The following is a 22,368-nucleotide window of genomic DNA, read 5'->3' on the forward strand; positions in this document are numbered from 1 at the left end:
GGCTGGCCTGAAAGGTCACGCCCAGTGAGCTTCATAGCTGAGTGGAGGATTTGAAGCCCTTAAATTGTCCTAGCCTCCCCCCCTTGGTTGGTTTGAACATTATTCCTTTACTTCAGTTTTTCCAACTCTTCAAAACAGGGCAACCAGAGCTCTTTGCTCTTCTGCAAAACCACACATTTAGACAGAGATGGAGGCATCTGTAAGAGATTTAATTTACTCCATAGCCCATACTTGGGTAATATTAGCAGCAACCCAAAAGCCACAAAGGTTAGTCCTCTCCAGGGTCATCTCAGGCCATAAATAAAAGCAGCGGGTTTTTTATTTGCATGCTTCGTCTGCCTCCATAAGACTTCGCAATTGTTTCAGACATCTTTGATGTGTTTCATAACATGCATTCCAGCCAGGTGTTTGGTAACAAATTTGGGTTTATGCAATTTTCTTAAGGGCACATGAGATACCGTGTTTCTCATATTATAAGACATGTCTTATATTTATTTTTTCCTCAAAAAAACACACTATGGCTTACTTTCAAGGGATGTCTTATTTTTTTCCTCCTCCTCCTGCTGCGGCCGGCATTGCTGCTGTGCCTATCACTATGTCTTATTTTTGGGGTATGGCTTATATTCCTTGAATGCTTAAAAATCCTGCTATGGCTTATTTTATGGGTATGTCTTAAAATATGAGAAACAGGGTACATGTATATGGAAAGGAGATTACTTTGTGTGAAGTGACACTATTATTATTACAAAAGAAAATATTTGAAAATGATATGGTCCACGGCATCATAATCCCACAAACGCTTGCAGAATTTCACCCGATGTGCGCTTGCTTCTATGAAGGCACACAATAGCAATCATTTGTGCTTTGTGCTTTGTTCCTCTTGCTGGTCTAAACTGGTGAGTCATTTCCCCCCCCCCCCCCTATAAGGGCAATATGCCATCCTCTCTTGTAGCAAGCATTCACACTTGTCCCCTTCAAGTCCTTCCATAGTGTGTCTAGAGCCATAGATGCAGCCCCTTAAAGAAATCCAATTAGTTGTTTATCCACGAAGCACAGTTGCATTACAGATTCAGTAAAGCAAGTTCTGGAGGGTTTGTGATGTGCTAATACGTAATTTTGATCATCTCATTAAACACATGATACTTTATAAGAAATTTTGTGCACATATCTAGTAGTGAGCTGTGAGCCAGTTGGATCTGTGGTCTAAGAAGGCAGCTTCCAATGGGACTAAACTGGTGTTATCAGAGCACCAATGATGTTGAGGGACCCAATTAATCCTGGGGTGGCCTTCATGCCTTGTGCATGAACTTCCCAGAAGCACCTGGCCAGCCAGTGCTGAGAACAGGATGCTGGACTAGGTGGTCCCACTTTGGCTGGGCCCAGAAGAGCACTTGTGTTCCACAGTTTACGGATGGTGGTTTGGACCTGAAGAGCATCAAGACCCTTCTAAAGCTCCCATCGGACAGTCAATTCAGCAGCAAGACACACCTGTCACATCAGAGCACATATTATGGACTTGAACCTGTTCCCCCATCCTTGCTGGCGGCGAGGCTCCAAACTTTGGCTGGCAAAGGGTCTGGCAAGAGTTGGTGCAGCCCTGGAAAGGAAAGAGAAGAAGCGAGTTCCGAAACTGCTCTGTGGACCACCACAGGAGGGGTCCTCTAGGGAAGGGCCACAGCTCAGTGGTGCAGTCTCTGCCTTGCATACAGAAGGTCCCAGGTTCAATCCCTGGCATCTCGAGGAAAACTAGGATAGAAGAGGCTCTTGCCTGAAACCCTGGACAGCCACAGCTGACAGTCAGTGCAACTTCAATTCACGTTGCTTTTTAAAAAATGGGTCTAGTAGAACCAATTTTTGCCACATGAATCAAATTGATTCATTAAAAAAAGTAAGTAAATTGGTATGTATTCCAATAATCCCGAAGTTTGAGAGTCAGTAACCCAGATATTGTAAAGGTGGTTGTAAACAACCCCATTGAAGAAGACAACAGCGATTACCCAGACTTCATTGCTGGTTGCAAAGAGGCCCTGAAAATGTAGGTCCACCACTGAGGTGAGGTGACTGTCTCTGTGGGCAGGATCCACAGAGGCAGCAAATATGACCTCCAAGGAATGGATTACCCGCTGCTGCTGCTGCTGCTGCTGCCACAGTGGTAGCAACTGCTGCAATGCACTCCTTGGAGGCTTGCATCCTTGCCAAACCCCCCCCATGCTATGCCACAGTGGCATCATGGCAAATAAGAGCCACTGCTGGTCTCCTCCCACCCTTGCTTACAATGGAGATCTTTATTCACCCTTTGTTCCTGATGTAGAGCTTCACTCACCCCTTCTTCCATGGCTGGGGGAGGGAGGGGGGAGGCATCATTTTGTGGTTCGCCTTAGGTGCCAAAATGTGTTTGGCTGATAAGGCAGCCGGATCACTGGCTAGACAGTGCCTTGGGCTTCAGCCCTGTACATAAGAAGAAGCGTCTCCACCCCAATCGTTCAGCCCAGACATTCAGGTCCAGCTCCGAGGGCCTTCTGGCGGTTCCCTCATTGTGAGAAGTGAGATTACAGGGAACCAAGCAGAGGGACTTCTTGGTAGTGGCCCCCACCCTGTAGAATGCCCTCTTATCAGATGTCAAGGAAATAAACAACTACAGTGGTACCTCGACTTACGAATGCCTCGACTTACGAATGCCTCGACTTCCGAAGTCCACAAACCCGGAAGTATTATCGTCGCACGCGAGGTCTGTGTATGCGCAGAAGCGGCGCGTGCGGTCTGCGCTTGTGCAAAATGGATGCTTCGACTTCCGAAGGTTTCGACTTCCGCAGTCCGCAAACCCGGAAGTATTTTCGTCACATGCGCGGTCTGTGTATGCGCAGAAGCAGCGCACGCAGTCTGCGCATGTGCAAAGCGCAAAATCGTGCTTTGCGCATGTGCAAAATGGACGCTTCGACTTACGAAGGATTCGACTTCTGAAGAGCGCCGCGGAACGGATCACCTTCGTAAGTCGAGGTACCACTGTATCTGACTTTTAAAAGACATCTGAAGGCAGCCCTGTACAGGAAAGTTTTTTTTTACTGTGGTTTTATAATTTGTTGGAAGCCACCCAGCGTTGCTGGGGCAACCCAGCCAGATGGGCAGCATATAAATTAATAAATTATTGCCCTTTTTATACATTGTGTGAACCGACCTACCTCTCCAAGACCCTTGCTCTCAGTTGACCAGACTCACACTCGTGGGGGCCTGCTGGGTGTGACATAAAAACAGCAGCATAAACCAGAGTTTAGGGCAGTGTTTCTCAAACAGACTGTGGAATGGCCTTGCCACAACCAAAGTACTGTGGCAAATATTCCAGCAATTTCCAAACCATATGTTTAAAGCGCTATGATGCCAATTTCAGCAGCTGTGGCTTCCTGCAAAGAATTATGGGAGCTGTACTTTGTTAAGGGTGCTGAGAGTTATTAGGAGGCCAACATTCCCCCTCACAGAGCTACAATTCCCAGAGTTCCCTGAGAATATCAGGCATGGATGGTAACCCCACCCTTAGCAAACTACAGCTCCCAGGATTATTTGAGGGGAAGCCATGGCTGTTTAAAGTGGTATCCTAGTGCTTTAGATGTGTGGTGTGAATATGGCCTATGTTAGTAAATTGCAAGCTGGTTATGCCAAACTCTACCTCCACCACCATTTTGTGACTCGTGGTCTACAGTAATTTCCAGCCCTCTCTCAAGTGAGCCCTGGGGACAGAAGGTCTCAGAACTTTTGAAGAGGGGGAAAGCCATGCTGTTTGTCCTACTTAGAAATATTCACTTTGGGAAGGCAAGATTTTTCTGCAGCAGGCCTCCTCAGTTTCTGACACAAGCAAGCCATCTCCCAGCCCCCGGTCTACAGAACCACCCCACTAACAGTAGCTTGGTCTTATCTGGATTGAGCTTCAGGACAGATGAAAGAAAGGCTTTCCTTCAAAATTTACCCCTCTTGGTTAAGGTTTTGCTCAGTGCTATTTTTTTCTAGCAAAAGAGGTGTGAGATCTCAGCCTCCCATTGTTCTCTTATAATGACAATGGCATTCACCTGAGAGGTGCCAGAACTGAGTTCCGGCTGAAAAAAAGCCCTGGTTTTGCCCCTTCTGAGCAAGAGCCCTGCAGACACCACTGTACTGTACTTACTTAGTTGTGAATGGTGGGATTTCCTGTTCTGTAAGCAGCTGTGGCAGGAGGGATCCAGGTACAGAAAAGCATTGAGATTGCTAGAAAAGAATAAAGGTTGTCACTGAGATCTGATTTCCAGATTCACAACTTAAAGTCTAAACTATGTTTTTTTTCTGTTTCCTCTTCCGTTTTTTTTTTTAATTTTGCAAACCCACAACATTTGGAAGGGAGACTGTGGGTGGAAATGCTCATGGAAAAACAGGCCTTCTCCTTCCCAAAATCATTCTTGCCTTGGGTTGACTCCACTTACTCAGAGCAGACTCAGTGAAAATTTGTGGGTCCAACTAACTTGTCCATTGAGCTCAATGGGTCTACTCTGAGTATGACTTAACACTCAGCCATGGTTTGGTGCAGAGTCAGGGTGATGGCGGATCAGATGAAGAGTAAGGGAATTTGTTGCTATTTATTTATTGCAAAAAAGGATAAATAAATGTTCTAAACCAGGGGTGGCCAACTTCCAAGAGACTGCGATCTACTCACAGAGTTAAAAATTGGCAGTGATCTATCCCCTTTGGGGGGGGGATTCAGGTCAAAGTTGTTGAGCTTTTTCTCGCAAGGAAAGCCCTGTTTTGGGGGGTTCACGTAGAAGTTATTGAACTTCTTTAGGGAAGAGGAAAGCGACGTTGAGCTCTTTTTTAGGAAGGAAAACTGTGGTTTTGGTGGTTCAGGTCATTTTAGGGGTGCAGAGCAAATATGTTGAGCTTTTTTAGGGGAGCCAAGGATATTTAGCTTCTTTGGGGGGAGCCACTGATCTACCGGTGATCTACCACAGACGTCCAGTGATCTACCAGTAGATCACGATCTACCTGTTGGACATGCCTGTTCTAAACTATTAAAGAAAAGATGTTTTGAACACCTTCCTTTTTCGAAATTAAGGGCACGTGCAGATATACCCAGTGCCAGCAACTTTTGGGGAGCAGCTATTGCTTTCTGAGCTGACCTGTTAGCCTTTGTCTGGTAGCGACAGGCAGAAGTCCCCATGGGCTGCTTGGTGTCTTCAGTGCTACTGCTGACAAACATGGCACGTCCATTCGGAATTCCAGGAGTGGAGATCCTGTCTCCATGTGTTGCAGCAACCAACACTACAGGAAGATAAAGCATTGAGAGGCAAAGTGGTCTCTCCATCACCTACAGCTCACCTACACAGCTGCTGATGCATCATCAAGGATATGGTGCCCATCAAAGGTCAATACGCCCTCAAAACACAATGCATGAAGGACTGTTTTCTCTTCCTGCTCAGTTCCTGTTTGCACTGACTCAGACTCTCCCATACAGTGATACCTCATGTTGCGTACGGGATCCGCTCCGGAGCCCCGTACGCAACATGAGCAGTACGCAACATGAAGCACCGCGTCTGCGCATGTGTGCGGTGCGATTTGCCACTTCTGCGCATGCGCATGACGTCATTCGCCGTGTCTGCGCATGCGCGAACCGCCGAACCCGGAAGTAACCCGTTCCGGTACTTCCAGGTTTGGTGTGTATGTATCCCGTGTCATACGCAACCCGCAGCATTCGTAACAAGAGGTATGACTGTATTGAACAAGCTCCCTTTAAACATACCCTCATTTCATTGGAAGCCAGGACTGGACACTCACCTCTATTTGATCTGAACAGAGGGTATATGCAAAGAGCTGCTCTCTGTGAGCACGCGTAGCTCGGCTAATGTGGGTGCCTTTTCCCAAGGATGGGGAGGCTGATGGGGGGAGACATACCCACACCATTTTGTGGTTCTGTCTCTCTTTCTGCTCTTTCAGATGTGGCAGTAATTTTGCGTTTTGACACACATCCACTGCAGAGATTTTGTGACAGCACTTGCTCAAAATTCCACTGTCCTCAAAAAGTTGATGATCTGTGATCTACCTATTTCACCTCAACTGCAAGTTCATCATTTCACCACCAAATTTCACACATCACACTAAGTCAAGGTTTGTGCTAACCACAGTTTGAGCTTCCATATTCACCACAGGCCAACCATGGTTAAGAGCTGCTCAGCATAGCCATCTCGAGCTGCAGTTACCTCTGCAGGTTGAGGAGGACCCAGAACTCTAAGTTTGTCAGTTCCAGACTGATCTACACTATACATTTAAAGCACATTCAATGCACATTTAAAGCATGTGATGTCCCCCAAAGAACCCTGGGAACTGTAGTTTTCCCTTCACAGAGCTACGGTTCCCAGCACCCTTAACAAAGTACATTTCCCATGATTATTTGAGGGAGGTTGTGTGCTTTAAATGTGCATCTGATGTGCTTTAGATTGTGTGGTGTGGATCTGCATCACACCAAACCACGGTTGGCACAAACCTTGGTTGCCAATCCTCACCTTAGCAAGTCATGGTTTTTTATTCATAACCATGGTTTGGCCTGATATCTGACTTGAGCCTCCATCTCTGTACTAGGGGGGAAATTGCACCATGCAGCGAAGACTGCAGGACCAGAAGTAGAGAGGCGGTTACCTGATGCTCCGTGAGCGGCCTGCTGTGGTTTCAGATGGCTGCTATGAGGGGCTACCATTTCCCCCCACTGAGAAAATTTCTGGTTCCATGGGGCTGGTGCAGACTGCTCTTCTATGGGCTGCGCCTGGTGGCATTGTTGTGCGACAGAGCTGTAAAGAGTCACGAAACAGAGATGTGATATTCAGACAATGCCGTGACCAAACAGTGTTCATGTGTTATTTCTAATAATAATATTTGGAATGCATTATTATTATTATTATTATTATTATTATTATTATTATTATTATTACCCCGCCCATCTGGCTGGGCTTCCCCTGCCACTCTGGGCGGCTTCCAGCAAACATTAAAATACATCAAATATCACAGATTAAAAGCTTCCCTAAACAGGGCTGCCTTTAGGTATTTTCTAAATGTCAGGTAGTTGTTTATCTCTCTGACCTCTGATGGGAGGGTGTTCCATAGGGCGGGAGCCACTACCGAGAAGGCCCTCTGCCTGGTTCCCTGTAGCTTTGCTTCTCGCAGTGAGAGAACCGCCAGAAGGCCCTCGGCGCTGGACCTCAGTGTCCGGGCAGAACAATGGGGGTGGAGATGCTCCTTCAGGTATACTGGACAGAGGCCATTTAGGGCTTTAAAGGTCAGCACCAACACTTTGAATTGTGCTCGGAAACGTACTGGGAGCCAATGTAGGTCTTTCAAGACCGGTGTTATGTGGTCTTGGTGGCCGCTCCCAGTCACCAGTCTAGCTGCCGCATTCTGGATTAGTTGTAGTTTCCGGGTCACCTTCAAAGGTAGCCCCACATAGAGCGCATTGCAGTAATCCAAGCGAGAGATAACCAGAGCATGCACCACTCTGGTGAGGCAGTCCACAGGCAGGTAGGGTCTCAGCCTGCGTACCAGATGGAGCTGATAGACAGCTGCCCTGGACACAGAATTGACCTGCGCCTCCATGGACAGCTGTGAGTCCAAAATGACTCCCAGGCTGTGCACCTGGTCCTTCAGGGGCACAGTTACCCCGTTTAGGACCAGGGAATCCTCCACACCTGCCTGCCTCCTGTCCCCCACAAACAGTACTTGAATTTTTAATTGACTTTGGGATAATATACATTAAATGAACAAGATAAACACCACGCAACGAGAAAATGTTAAACATCCTCCCTTCTCTCACCAGAAACCAGGAAAGTATTCTTGTCCATACTCTACTGTAAGATTTTCAGTCATGCTCATTTACTGCCTAATATTGTTTTCCCTTCAACAGGGACCCTTGAACATCATATCATCCTAGTCTACGTCACCTAAAGGAACGTAGTTTTAACAAAGGGAAAGCTATCAGGAAGTACTGAAGCAAATGGCATGAGACTCGCCCACACTCCCACTTGTCCTGTGCTTTCTAGGCGTGGATCAAACACTTTTACATTTTTTTATTTTAATTTATTAAATTTGTATACTGCCCTTCACCTGTAGATCTCAGGGTGGTTCACAACATAAAAATACCAGATGAAAACACAAAATACATAATGGAAACATGAACACGGGGAATAAAATCGAACCCTGAGGAACACCACACCAAAGGCTCCATGGGGCCAAAGAACAGTCCCCAAGCAGTGTCCTCTGGAAATGTCTCTCCAAGGAGTACTGGAAACACTGCAAAGCAGTGCCGCCACGCCCCTCAACTCAGACAGACTTTGCCCCACCACTTCCCCCCGGACAACCTGCTCTTTGGCACTAAATTGGAACCAACGGCAGTCTGTGGAAAACTCAATTCAGTGCTAAACTATGGCGTTCCCAGGGCAGTAGTGATGGGGCAAATGGATGTGTGAATAAGCCCATGGCGTTCTCCATTCTGGACATGTTAATATGTGTAAAAAATGGCCACCAAATGTCATAGAAAGTGTCTGTCTCCCCCCCCCCCCCTTCAATACTACTACCCATAGCTGCCAAGTCCCGGTTAGAAAAATATGGGATCAGCAGCGCCGGCACAGCAAGTCGTGCGTAGAAGCAACTTCCGGTGCTGGTGCTGCCCGATTTCCAGTGCCCAGACATGGGCAGAGCGGCACCGGAAGAAATCCGGGGGAATTACAGATATTTCGCCATTCAGGATGACAGCTGGAAACGGCTTTAAAAATGGGGGTTTCCCGGTGAAAACGGGAGACTTGGCAGCTATGCTGCTACCTCATGGGCTGTTCTCCATTCATTTATAAATCATAAATATGGTCCTGTTATCTTGTAAATTTTGCCAAGTTATTCAGTCCACTTATTATTTCAATAATTTATATTCTCTCTCATCTCTGGAAACCAGTCTAGGGAGAGAGAGAGAGAGAGAGAGAGAGAGAGAGAGAGAGAGAGAGAGAGAGAGAGAGAGAGAGGAGATGAGGATCCCAGAACTTGGACAGAGAGGCACCATAACATGCACATTTCCCTTACTTACGGTTCGCTGGTGTGGCACAGCGTGGGAGGGAGGCTCTCATTCTTACGATGCGGCAACATAGCAAATCGAACCTGGCTTGAGGTCTGTGATGTAGGAAGCTGTTTCTGAGCAGAGAGAGGAACGGTCATAGCTAGGGTCCCAATGGATAATCTAGCCCAGGCTTCCCTAACTTCATACCCTCCGGATGTTTTAGACATAATCGCATGCCGGTTAACCCAGATGGTAGTCAGAGTCCAATATCTTTGGAGGGCACCAGGTTGGGAGGAAGCTGATTTAGCCCAACCCGCTGGCTTAAAAAAATACTTCTACAAGTTTCAATTATTTTTTTTACTAGGAGGAAGTGAAACAGCAGCAGAAGTAAAGTTTTGCGCTGTTATTTTCTTCTTACCTGGCTGTTCTCCCCCTGTGTAACATGTTAGAAGATTCTAGCACAGCTGTTAAAACAGATGTGGACTGCTATAAACATATGGGAGACTTCAGCCTGTATCTGGGTACCATGTGAAACCCCCCCCCCAAAAAAAATTAGCTTGCCACAAAGAACCAGCATGGTTTGCTCATCATGGTTGATAATAATAACCTTTCCTCACCAGTAATTAATAATGTTTGTGAACATTCCGTGACATTGCAAATGCTTGTCCAACGGTGAGTAGGGCAGGGTCTCACATTTTCAATGCCAAAAAAATGGCACAAGGTGGCAGGCAGGGAACTCACCATGGAAGCAGACGGAACAATCCCCTCACCATGGAAGAAATTGCTGTTCATAGACAGTTTGTTCTGGAGGGCATCTGTAAGTTTGTTCACAATTCTCTCTTGGGCTGTTCCTGAGACATCCTGGCATTGAAGAAAAGATATATGTAATAGGTTCAGTGAAGTTAGTGCGGATTCAGAATGTTCTTTAGTTAATCAACTAACTAGCCAGTGTATTGGAGCCATGGAGGCTTGGTGTTGGTTCACTGGTTGTTCTCGTCAGGTTTCTAAGATGAAAAGGCACAGTTTTCTCTAAAAGGGGTGAAAGCTTACATGTTTATAACTGCTTGTTATTAGAAGCAAATACCACCTCAAGGATTTCCATCACGTCTACTGATCTTTGAAATGAGGGCAATAACAGGCAAAAGCAATGACAAACCTAGACAGCATCTTAAAAAGCAGAGACATCACCTTGCCTACAAAGTTCCGTATAGTTAAAGCTATGGTTTTCCCAGTAGTGATGTATGGAAGTGAGAGCTGGACTATAAAGAAGGCTGATCGCCGAAGAATTGATGCTTTTGAATTATGGTGCTGGAGGAGACTCTTGAGAGTCCCATGGACTGCAAGAAGATCAAACCTATCCATTCTGAAGGAAATCAGCCCTGAGTGCTCACTGGAAGGACAGATCGTGAAGCTGAGGCTCCAATACTTTGGCCACCTCATGAGAAGAGAAGACTCCCTGGGAAAGACCCTGATGTTGGGAAAGATTGTGGGCACTAGCAGAAGGGGACGACAGAGGACAAGATGGTTGGACAGTGTTCTCGAAGCTACAAACATGAGTTTGACCAAACTGCGGGAGGCAGTGCAAGACAGGAGTGCCTGGCGTGCTCTGGTCCATGGGGTCACGAAGAGTCGAACACAACTAAACGACTAAACAACAACAACAGGCAACAACCCATTGTTCACCTCAGGCAAATTTGCAACAGACATGGGACACTTCCAGACGATCTGTGTATCATTTATCCTGATTTGTTTGTGTAGAGGTTACGAGAAATTGCATCAACGCAAGTTCTGTCGCACGCTTTCCAGCCCATTTCCCACTCACCTTCCTCATCACTAAAAGTCTGATCCTCTGGGGAAGCTAGTTTGTTGTGCATGACATCCCATGTCCCACATGGTCTTCTTGCAGGCATTGCCACTGAGGACTGCTTGGCTGGCACTGACCTGTGACAGAGCCCTTTCCATGGTGGTTCCTCATTTGTGGAATGCCTTCCCTAGTGAGCTGCGTGCATCTTGTCTTCCTCACTGTTAAATTTCAGGAGAAATTTAGAAATATTCCTGTTCACCTAGGCATTTGACAGCTGAAAGATACCGTTCCTGGCCCCCTGAGGCCATGGACTGAGACCATGTTTTTAACTGTTTATTAGAATGTTTAAAATGTTGCGGGTGGCGCTGTGCTCTAAACCACTGAGCCTCTTGAGCTTGGCGATCAGAAGGTCGGCGGTTCGAATCGATGGTGTGAGCTCCTGTTGCTCGGTCCCAGCTCTTGCCAACCAAGCAGTTCGAAAGCACCCCAAAAAGTGCAAGTAGATAAATAGGTACCGCTCCGGCGGGAAGGTAAACGGCGTTTCCATGTGCTGCTCTGGTTTTGGTGTTCCATTGCGCCAGAAGCGGCTTAGTCATGCTGGCCACATGACCTGGAAAAACTGTCTGCCGAGCGGGCAAACGCGTGTAAAGTGAGATGAGCACCGCAACCTCAGAGTCGTTCACGACTGGACTTAACTGTCAGGGGTCCTTTACCTTTTTATTTTTTTAATCATTGCTTTGTCCACCGCCCTGTGCTCCCTCAGGAGTAAGCATGGGATATAAATCAATTAAGTAATTAAATTTTAAAAATAGCCAACCATAATTGAGCAACCTGAATTTGCCAGTATGTGACTGAATCCCACCCGAAAAAGAGCGACAGTCTGGAAATGCCATCAGTTACTCCAAATTCCTAAATTCTGAATCCACATTGAGCAAGTCCATTAAACAGCATGTCAGCAACAGGTTCATTTTGTATAATCGAAATACAGGCTGAAATTTAAACGCAGAACCAGCTACTGCAACAACCCTTACCTGGCATTTAGAGAGCAAGGTAAGTGCCTCTTTGTAATACAAAATGGCTTTGCCAGGGTCTCTCAGGTGAGCGTGTGATGCCCCAAGCCCTTCGTAAGCTTGCCATTGGCCTGGAAGGTCACCTGTGCAGAAAAGGAGGAGAACGAGTTGGAGGGAAGCAGAGCAGGGTTCAATCTGAAGAACAGACAAATGACCCCCCTATTATTTATTTTGTTTCACTTATAAAAAAAAATTTGGATACTGCTCTTTGTAAAAAAATATCAAAGCAGAAATATTGTGTAAGAATGAACTCTTAATTGACTGCACAGATCCAGCGGCATAGAAAAGTTTTCAGTAGACATTTAAAAGTTTATACTGAAGGTGCTGTCTGAATATCTCTTTTTTTTAAAAAACAAAAAACCACAAGATTTTATTAAAGCTTTTTCAGAATACAATAAGGTCAAAAAACTAATCTAAATAAAACAAAAACAGAGAGGGAACGAGAGAAAAGAAAGGGGGGGGGACAAAAGGGAAAGGGAAAACAGAAAAGAGAAGAAAAATAAAAAAGTACTTCTGATTTTCTGCTTGTCAGTAACATAAAATAAATTATTCAAAATATTCACTCTAGAATGACACTGAACTGATCTACTTTCTGTTAGGCAATATTTCCGCAATCTTCCAACCTAAACAGATCAATTCATTTTCTTTTTTACACAAGAAGTCCAAAAGGGGTTTTATTTATTTATTTTATTTTATTTATAAATGTCAGCAATAGCTTTTATCTAACCAAACATAGCAACATTGTCTCCAATAAATTCAACAACCATTCCTCCATATCTAACAACAAATAAGTCTTTCCATCTTTGTCCACACGAGACTCTCTTGCTGTGATCCTATAGTTCTTCACTTATTATGTATATTCATCTGTTTGCACCCAGTTCCGTATCTTCTGTTCTCATTTCCTGTTGTATTTGCCATGGTTGATCCCTGGCTGAATCTCTATCAGAAGAGTATTCCACAGGGCTGGACCGATGACACAAAAGGCTCAGGTTCCTGTTGCCGTCAAATGAGCCTTGCCAACTCAGGGAATTACAAATGGCACTCCTGCAGATTACCCTTCAATGAATGAGATGGGATATCAGGGTTAAAGCGGCCCCTGAGGTACCCTGGACCTAAGAGGTTTAGGGATTTGTAAATGAATGCAAGGCTCAGTAAATGAACCTGGCTCAGTAACAAATGGGCAGCTAGTCACTGCAGTTACATCTCTAAGTTCTGGAGGCCAGCTGCTAATGGTTTGGCTGGGACAATGGCCACACAGCCACTTGGTTTGTTGTCTGTAGGGTTGGGGGAGAAATGTGAGTCAGTTCACATTCAAAGCAAATTCTCATTTTCCAAAACAACATGCAAACCGAAACACAGCTAGCCTTTGAAATTCTTCCTTATCTGAATTTTGTGATGCAGCTCTCCTGCTAAACAATCAGTTCCAAAAGAACCCATGTTTTAAGGGAAAGCATAAAAATTGGGATATTTGTGAAAATACCACGCACAAATGCAAGATTGCTCACAAAAATGTGCACATAAGTCAAAACTGCACACAGGTGTTTATTAAGAGAAATTTGCACCCAAATGCTGATGAATTTTCATGAGGATATATACCCCATTGCAAATTGCTAAACAATGCAAAGGACTGAATTTAAGACTTGACAAATGAGAAACAGAGAAATGAAACTGGTGGATCTTTCTATCCCTTGTAGCCTGATTTTCAAACTTGAATGACAGTAAGTGAACACATGGTTATCAAATGCCACAGTGGGAGGGCAAAAGTGTAATATATATTGTTACTCTTCTTTCGTATTGTGTTCCTGACCAGAGTTCTGCTGTCAGTCACGACAAGTATCTTAAGTTTAGGAAACTCCCAGGAGCCAGATTCCCTATCAACAGATCCCCCAGCTACTTCCAGGAAGAATGCAGCCTAGGGGCTTTGGCCCTTTAGGTTGGCCTTAGGTAAGGTAAACAGAAACACAAAAGTGAAAGTAAGTGCCCCATGGATAGAGGCACTTGTTATTAGCTGCCAGTTCATTGCTGGGCCCAATTCAGGGTGCTTACATTACCAATCAAAGCCCTAAATGACTTAGGCACCAAATATCTGAAAGACTGCCTCCTTCCCTACAGACCCTCCCAGGTATTAAGAGCAACAGAGGGGGTCCTCTTAGTACCATAGTTCCATTGCCCTGATAAGTTTAGGGCAGTGGTAGGCAACCTGAGGGCCATGGGCCCGCGGAGGGTCCAGGAATCAGTGTGTTTTTACATGAGTAGAGCATTTCCTTTTATTTAAAATGCATCTCTGGGTTATTTGTGGGGTCTGCTTGGTGTTTTTACATGAGTAAAATGTGTGCTTTTATTTAAAACTAGTTGGCCCTGCCACGCATTGCGGTGGCTCAGTTTGTTAAATGGAGCCTCAGAGTTCCACTTCAGACTCCCCTCACCTTCAGAGTCCCTCTGTTTTTCATGTGTTATGTTTACATAGGCGCATATCTGTGTCCCCCCCCCACCCTGTTCTGTTCCTCCTCCCCCATCCCCTGGTTCATCCCTGTGATTGAGCCCACCCTGTCCCAACCTATGACCTATTCGGCCACCTGCATCCCCCACCCAGGCAGGCCCCTACCTCCACTTGGCCTAGTCTGCAAAGTGGCCTAGTCTGCAAAGCCGAGGAGAGATACTGTGGAGAGGGCAGGTTTCATCCCTGTGTCTCCCCCTACCCTGTTCTGACCCATTACCTATCCCTGCCCCCTATTCAGCCCCCCCCCCAGGCAGGCCCCTACCTCCACTTGGCCTAGTCTGGAAAGCAGCCTAGTCGTCTGTGGCCTATTCAGTCTGCTGGGCAATGTTAGGTATGAAAGGTGTGCTTTTTGGGGGGGGGAATTATGCCAGATGCCTCCCTGATGGGCATAGAGCGATGTGGCCAAATTTGTTGGAATTCAGTTCAGTGGTTACGGAGGAAGAGTGTTACACCCACGCACACAGTGGGAACATTTTTATATATATAGTTGCATCTCTGGGTTATTTGTGGGCATAGGAATGTGTTCATCCCCCCCCCAAAAAAATATAGTCCAGTCCACCACATGGTCTGAGGGACGGTGGACCAGCCCATGACTGGAAAAGGTTGCTGACCCCTGGAGGCCTTCTCTGCGGCAGCCTCTAAATTGTGGAATTCTCCACAGAGTTGCGTCTGGCCTCTTCACTATCCGGCCTCTTTATGCTGGCCTATGACACCTGAGATGTGTGTCTTCAGGATGCTCCCTATTTTTCGGAATATATTATGTTTTAATTGTTTTTAATTCTTGTTAGGGAATTTTATAGGGGGGAGCACCCAAACGAGGCTTCATTTGGGAATCAAGATTGGCACAAATGCCCTCAAGGGGACCCCATTTGATCCTACAACACCACTCTACCGTAGTATCGCACCAACACGAACCCCCTCAAGATCAAGCCCTGAGTAATAAAGGCTCCCTTTCCTACCCTTTCTCTGTTGCCTGAGACTCTATGTAACCATATTTCTTTATGAATGAATACTGTGTATCTTTATTTCTAAATGAAACCCCCTTTTTCTACTCTGGCCAAGGGCTCTCAGGGATGCAGGGAACAGCCATAATCCTTAAGCAAGAGGTCAGGTAGCCAGGGTGGTGCTCCTCTGCATATCCATAATCCATTCAGGTACCATCTCCTGCCATTCCCAACCCTCCGAAGCCAGAGGCAATACTCACACCTGGACCCATTGTTTTTCCCGGCCAGGTACTCAAGGATCCCCTCCCAGATACTTACTGGTACTTGCTTAACAATGTCCTGGGACATCGTGCATTGTTACCTTATGCTAATCCTGCTTACCTCCTGTTTACCTGTATGCTAATGCCCCTTGCACCTTCCCCTTTTCTGACGTTTTACCCTGTCACAAGTGATGTATGTATGATGCTTTCGATGTGCATTATGGGATGGTGGTGGGAAGTTTTAAAAGTTCTTGCAGCCCTGTTCACGGTGTTCAGTCTGGCATTGAACCTGCTGCGCAGTAATAAACCTTGCTGTTTGCTCCGGATCGTGGCTGGACTCCTTCCTTTTATACTCCGCAACGACCACAGGCCCTTGCCTGATGAGCTGGGTGGCTGAGCATTCTCGCACCCAGAATTTTGCCCTAACAATTCTGAATTTTAAATTGTTGTAACCTGCCCTGGGTTTTGCTGCTGAAGGGTGGTAATAAATCTAATAATACTACATGAGTTTGGACCTGCCTTCACTGCTTTTTACAAAACAATTACAACCCCCTTTGGCCTTGGTGATGCAGGGTGGGAAAACACTTCCCCTGGATCTCTCTTCCATCTTTCCCGTCTCCACACCTCATTTCTCACCTGAGTCCTTGAAGGCTTGGAGCGCATGAAGATAATGTTCCCCAGCAGCTTCGTGGTCATCCAACTGGCTCAGTGCATAGGCCAAGTTGCCAAAACACTGTCCCTGAGCTCTCCTGTTTCCCAGGGCACCTGCACAAAAATATCCACAAATTGTGGGTTCCATGATTCGTTCCACCTATAGCTGAACAATTTTTTTGTTTCCACAGGCCCCACTCTTGTGCCTCACACAGAGAGATTGGGGAGGGGGAGCAATGTGTTCCCTTTCACTTGACATCTGGGCCAGGAAAAAGCTTCACCTGATGGGTTTTTCCCTGTCACTCTGTTGAACAGAAGGTGATAATGTTCAATCCAATATGTGTAGTTAGGCAGCTAGTAAAAGGATTGCTGAACAGGGACTGAATTCTGAGGCAAAGTCATTTTTGTGTTCAAAAGAACTGCCCAGTTTTCTGACATCACCATCATAATAAGTTCCACCAGTGTACATAGGGCCTTAAAGAGCTTTCTTGGCAAAAATCAACGAGTCCCTGATTCAAAGGAGCTTACGATATAAAACAGACAACTGGGAAAACAACAGCAGTAGTGAGGAGGAGATCTATTTGAAAAATAATAATGCTGCAAATATGAGGGGACAGTGCTCACCAACCTGGTGCTCTCCATATGTTTTGGACGACAACTCCCATCAGCTGCAGTCAACAAGGTCATGCTGACTGGGCTAATGGGAGTTGTAGTCCAAAATGGCCACGCTGGCTAGGGCTGATAAGAGTTGTAGACAGAAACATCTGGTGGGCACCAGGTTGGCAAAGGCTGGTGAACAGATATATTTTCCTTATTTTTACTTATGCTATCTTTTATTCACTCCCTACTTGCCCAAGAGGTTAAAAGTTGGTTTACGTCCTTCTAGAATTCAGAGCCTCCTTGTTTTTGTAGTGCTGTTTTGTTGCTTTCAGTAAACAGATCTCCCCACTGAATATAACATTCCATTCATTTGATGCCCAAAGTTCATGGCGCAATAAATCTTTACTGATTACAAGGCCCTTTAAAAAATATTAAGGGTTACTTATCCCAGATTTCACCACTATACCCCTTTTTGTCTCTTGTTTTCTACATCACTTTGTGTGCTTCTTGTCAGACCCCATCTGGGCATTTGGACAAGTGACCTGGGCCAGTTTGGTGTCCTCTACAGCAACTTACTGTGTAGAGAGGCAGCCCTCCGGTGAAACCCCAGAGCCTTCCGGAAGTTCCCAAGGGTGTTATGTGCAGCCCCAAGGTTCTGAAGGACGACTGCTTCTTCACACCGACCGTCAGCATCAGTTTGGCAGAGTGGAAGAGCTCTCTCAAAGCTTTCTGCTGCCAAGGAGAAGATCTTGAGCTGGGAGAAGCAGAGCCCAATGTCATTATAGAGTTTTCCTGGGGTGGGGAGAGAGGGAGAGGGAGAGGAAAAACAGTATACATTGAAATATATGAATCAATTTAATATTAAAATAGTTGTATAGGTTTGGGGGGTTCAGTCTGAATGATGCCAATGGGTCCCTTTCAAAAAGTGATCCTGTGTATCTGAAGAAGTGTGCATGCACACGAAAGCTCATACCAAAATATAAACTTAGTTGGTCTTTAAGGTGCTACTGAAGGAATTTTTTTATTTTGATCCTGTATCTGTGAGGGCAGAATGTGCAAGAGAGAACCTGGTGAACAGGTCCAACTAATTCCTTGGTTAAGGTAATGGCCCTCCATGGTCAGTTAAGTGTCGTGATTTACATGTCCAAAGACATGTTGTCATAGAGGCAAATGGGTGGGCCTCTTCCCTCCGCACCTGATTCCTAGGCAAAACATTAAGGTTGCCAGGTGAGGAGCATCTCAGCCCCTGATATTTCAGGGCCCAAACCTGAGACCAAAGGGAGGTTCCTGGTGATGTCACAGAGGCTGACCTTGGAGATGCCGGTTGGTAGAGAGGGAGTGGAGGAAGGTAGACCACCGAGGTCTATACTATAATTTGCTGCCAGCTCCTGCTGTTCTGGAGCTTGCAATCTGCATGCATAGTCATTACATACACACAAGAGTGTATGGCACTCTTGACCACTTGCAGAGTCAAATCCTTGACTCACCGGAAAGGGCCAGGCAAACGTGGAGGTCTGGCAACCCTATTATTATTATATTATTATCATCATCATCATCATCTATATATATTGTATATATAAATGTAAAAATCGTGAAAGTGCGTGTTCCACTTTTCTCCATCCGCTTGACCAATCGTCCTGAAATTTTGACACAACGATCCAGGCCACTTCCACAGCGCTGTTAGAAAAAAATCCCTCAAATTTCACACCTGGGCAGGTATAAACCTGCTTTTCCACAAAGCAAAACAGCGACCTCAAGTGGAATTCCTCCCACAGTACACCCCCTCCCTTCCTGTGAAATCTACACCACACCCACAAACCAAATAATGGCATCATCAACCAAGCAACTGAAACCACCAAGGCGGCCATTATCAGACCCCTAGGCCCCTGCCAGGCTGCTAGGCCCCCACTAGGCCCAGCGGGGGGGGGGGGGGAGAGGGCGAGTGCCCGGATCGCAGGTTGCAGCACGGCCTTTGTTTTATGTAGGCCCCTGCCAGACCGCCAGGCCCCCACTAGGCCCGGGGGGGGGAGAGAGGGGAGTGCCCAGATCGTGGGCCGCAGCACGGCCTTTGTTTTATGTAGCCCCCTGGCAGGCTGCCAGGCCCCCACTAGGCCCGGGGCGGGGGCGGAATGGCGACCGCCTGGGTCACAGGCCTCAGCACGGCCTTTGTTTTATGTAGGCCCCTGCCAGGCCGCCAGGCCCCCACTAGGCCCGGGGGGGGGGGAGAGGACAAGCGCATGAGATATGCCGGTCACGGAGGGTGGGGGACAAACAGAATAGATCATGGATCGGGACACATGGGGGCAGTCACAGGGATTAGCCACAACAATGCGCCACACCCACAAATCCCGCCTCCACCATGAGATCCTGTAAAACAGGGGAACTCTGAGGCTCAGAGGGATCTGAAGGGGGCCAATTATCCTCCATTTGACAGACTAATGCACAGCAACGCGTGCAGGGCCAGCTAGTTATATATATATAAATGTAAACTGTCCATGTCCGTTAGTATCCATGTTTCACCAAAACCGCTTGACCGATTGCGTTCAAATTTTGACACAATGCCACATGCGAATATGAGAGTGACCCCGTACCATTTTCAAAGACAGATGTCACACCTGTGCCAGGTAAAAACCCCAAAAACCCGTGATTCAAAACACACCACTCAGATGAAAATGCATGCTGGGAAAAGAACCAGGTTGCAAACCAGCGCCTTTTATCGGCGGCTACACTGGTACTGCACCTATAAAAACTTCCCTCTCAACAGCACCTCGGCTCCCGTTTACATACTAGGCCGAAGCCTTTACAGACTAGGCCAAATGGAGGTACTGATTCGCCTGGGTGGGGGTTGGGGGGAGGGGGGATAGGTCAGGACATGGTGGGACCAGTCACAGGGATGAGCCAGGGTAGGAGGAAGAGGGGGTATGATACGTCATGGGTTGGGACAGGGTGGGGGGAATCACAGGGATAAGCCGGGGGTAGGAGGAGGGGGGGCGGGATACGTCATGGATCAGCACAGGGTGGGGGGAATCACACGGATGAGCCACAGCAATGCATGGCAGGGCCAGCTAGTTATTATTAAATTTGTATACCAGCCTTTAGCAGCAGGTCCCAGTGCAGTTACAATATAAGCGCAAATCACAATATAAAAACATACAATACATAATAAAAACAATAACAACAACTACCCAATAATCCCCCGCTCCCCAACAAATTTTAAAAGGGCATTGGATGTCAATCAGCCACAAGCCTGGTTAAAAGAGGAACGTTTTTGCCTATGGTACACAGGCATCATGTGGCTGACCCAAACTCTTCCTTTCAGGGTCCCTTAAGACATACCCAGCAGAGCTTTGTTTGAGAGACGTTCACACAGCAAACGGCACTCGTTCAACACCTTGACGATTTCGCTGGCGCCATGCTCTCCGCTCTGAAGCATATAGTTGCCGGCTTTGCTGAGGGCTACTGCAGCAGCTTCTAGGCTCTCGACTTCCACGTAGGCCCGGCCGGCTTCCTGGAAGCACTGGGCGGCCCGCGAAGGGTCTTCCATGCCCAGGTAACAGTAGCCCATCTTCATGTAGGTGCTGGCCTCGCTGCCGGCCTGGACCGAGTGGTAGTGATCCTGGGCCTTGCGGAAAGACTCCAAGGCCTTGGGGAAATCCCTCAGGCCTTCGTGGGCTGCCCCAACATTGAAGAAAAGGTCCCCGAGATGCTCCCCGGCTTCCCCTTCCTCAGAGTGGGATTTGAGGAGGAACTCCAGGCCCCTCTCCGGCTTCCCGGCCTCCACGTAGGCTGCGCCCAGGTTGAAAGCGCACACCTTCCGGGCCTGAGCACTTGAGGTTTCCAAGGAGAGGGCAAAGGCCTTCTTGAAGCATGATAAGGCCTCTCCAACGGCGCCAAGCTGCAGGGCCTGGTGGCCAGCTTTGGTGAGGTCTTCAATCTTGGCTTCTTTCCTCAAGGGCACCTCGCCTTCCTTCTCAGGTTCCCCGGGTGCCTCTGCCTTTCCTTTCCATTTCTTCTTCTTCTTGTTGGGCACCTTAGAGCCCTGCTGTCCGCCTTCTGGGCTGAGCTGTGCCTCCAGTACAGAGGATTCCTCCAGAGCCATCAGTGGTTGCTGCTGAGCTGGTGGGAGTCCATTTCTAGGGGAAATAGGAGCAAGGAAGAGCGTCATGGGGAGGACATCCAATAAAGCGGAAACCTTGTCACCGTTTCATGTCATTAACAGCACACCACATGTTTCAAAATCAGCTCAGGAGGTTGAAAGGAAGAGAGAGGGGGTGCGAAAGCGTCTTCCGGACACCTGGATAGATGCAAAAACAAAGTGTAGGGAAAACTTGATGGTGAAGCAAAGGGGAAGAAGGAAGAGGAGAGATAACAAGAGGAAATTGGGTGAGTGTTGGCTTCAGGTGTTGAATTTATTCCTGTTTTGCAGCTGTGAAAGAAAGAAACGAGCCCCTGTGCAAGAAGAAGAAGAAGAAGAAGAAGAAGAAGAAGAAGAAGAAGAAGAAGAAGAAGAAGAAGAAGAAGAAGAAGAAGAAGAAGAAGAGTTGGTAACCAATTTATTTAAACACATGCCTACGATAATAATAAAGGTCTATGACTCACCGAGATGAAAGTCAGTAATATTTTTCTAGTGAACGCTGACGATCTGGGATAGGATTCGTGGAGCTACAGATCACTTTTGCAAATGCTGTCAAATGTCAGCAACACGCAGGAAAGTTCATTTGGTGAAATTTCCCAGGGTTTCTTATTTTAAAGACTTTTTTTTAAATGTGCAGGCTTTCTTCTTAGAGTACAACAAACATTTTTCAAGGTCATGTACATATATAGCTTTCAGATGTGCAATTTGATGGAGGCCTTTTGTAGGAAAATGTAAGAAATATTCACCATGCCAATCTCCCAGTCCCTGCAGAGCAAACTCTGGCCTCCCTCCCTCCTTCCCACGATGGCTTGCGAGGATTCAAGTTTCTTTTCAGTATGCCTGAGACAGGCTGACTCTCTCCATGACAACCGGCTCTAACAACTGAGGACCCACATCTCTCTCTCTCTCTTCCCAAGGTTACCTGTGATGGTATTTGCATGCAGCCAGTCTCCTGTTGCTTTTTAAAGACACAGGTACATTATTATGTGCCTGGCAGAAGCATGCAAGTGTAAACAGATAATTGGCCAGACCCTGGGGGGGGGGTCTACCTATTAATTTTTGGCGTGTTTATTCGGATTAAGCCTTGGTTCTAAAACCAGTGTCTTAGACCTTAAGAAGACATCTGAAAGCAGCCCTGTATAGGGAAGTTTTTTAATGTGTAATGTTTTATTACAGTATGTTTTTATTTATGTTGCAATTCACCCAGAGTGGCTGCGGCAACCCGGTCAGATGGGTGGGGTACAAATAAATTATTATTATTATTATACCTCTTTGGTCACATCTCCTGCTGTATGATTTGGCTTCTTTTGCCTGAGGACCCAGATGCAGGGAATGCTACTTTAGCTCTTACATTTTGGGAT

The 22,368-nt window shown here is 46.6% G+C and overlaps 1 protein-coding gene and 1 long non-coding RNA gene across 2 annotated transcripts; both read right to left on the reverse strand.

The window, feature by feature from the left end:
- Nucleotides 1-973: 973 nt before the first annotated feature.
- Nucleotides 974-4,229, reverse strand: LOC132591363 (uncharacterized). Its single transcript, XR_009556930.1, has 3 exons — nt 4,154-4,229; nt 3,180-3,231; nt 974-1,597 (listed from the first exon to the last, which is right to left on the reverse strand). It is a non-coding gene; the product is annotated as an uncharacterized LOC132591363 (long non-coding RNA).
- A 24-nt stretch (nt 4,230-4,253) lies between these two features.
- TTC24 (tetratricopeptide repeat domain 24) lies at nt 4,254-21,825 on the reverse strand. The gene is made up of 10 exons (XM_060269836.1): nt 21,472-21,825; nt 20,209-21,005; nt 17,449-17,664; nt 16,258-16,386; nt 11,879-12,000; nt 9,785-9,904; nt 9,074-9,177; nt 6,649-6,797; nt 5,136-5,277; nt 4,254-4,263 (listed from the first exon to the last, which is right to left on the reverse strand). Exons 2-10 carry the CDS (start codon nt 20,969-20,971, stop codon nt 4,254-4,256), a joined length of 1,755 nt encoding a protein of 584 aa, XP_060125819.1. The 5' UTR covers nt 20,972-21,005; nt 21,472-21,825.
- Between the last annotated feature and the right edge of the window lie 543 nt (nt 21,826-22,368).

Source organism: Zootoca vivipara, chromosome 17 (assembly GCF_963506605.1).
Source record: "Zootoca vivipara chromosome 17, rZooViv1.1, whole genome shotgun sequence".
Taxonomy (NCBI): domain Eukaryota; kingdom Metazoa; phylum Chordata; class Lepidosauria; order Squamata; family Lacertidae; genus Zootoca; species Zootoca vivipara.

Coding starts and splice junctions, on each gene's coding strand:
- TTC24 (XM_060269836.1), bottom strand. CDS start 20,971: ATGGCTCTGGAGGAATCCTCTGTACTGGAGGCACAGCTCAGCCCAGAA. Junction 16,387..17,448: donor GAGGGCTGCCTCTCTACACA/GTAAGTTGCTGT, acceptor ATTTTTGTGCAG/GTGCCCTGGGAAACAGGAGA. Junction 6,798..9,073: donor CTGTGCCACACCAGCGAACC/GTAAGTAAGGGA, acceptor GACTCTTTACAG/CTCTGTCGCACAACAATGCC.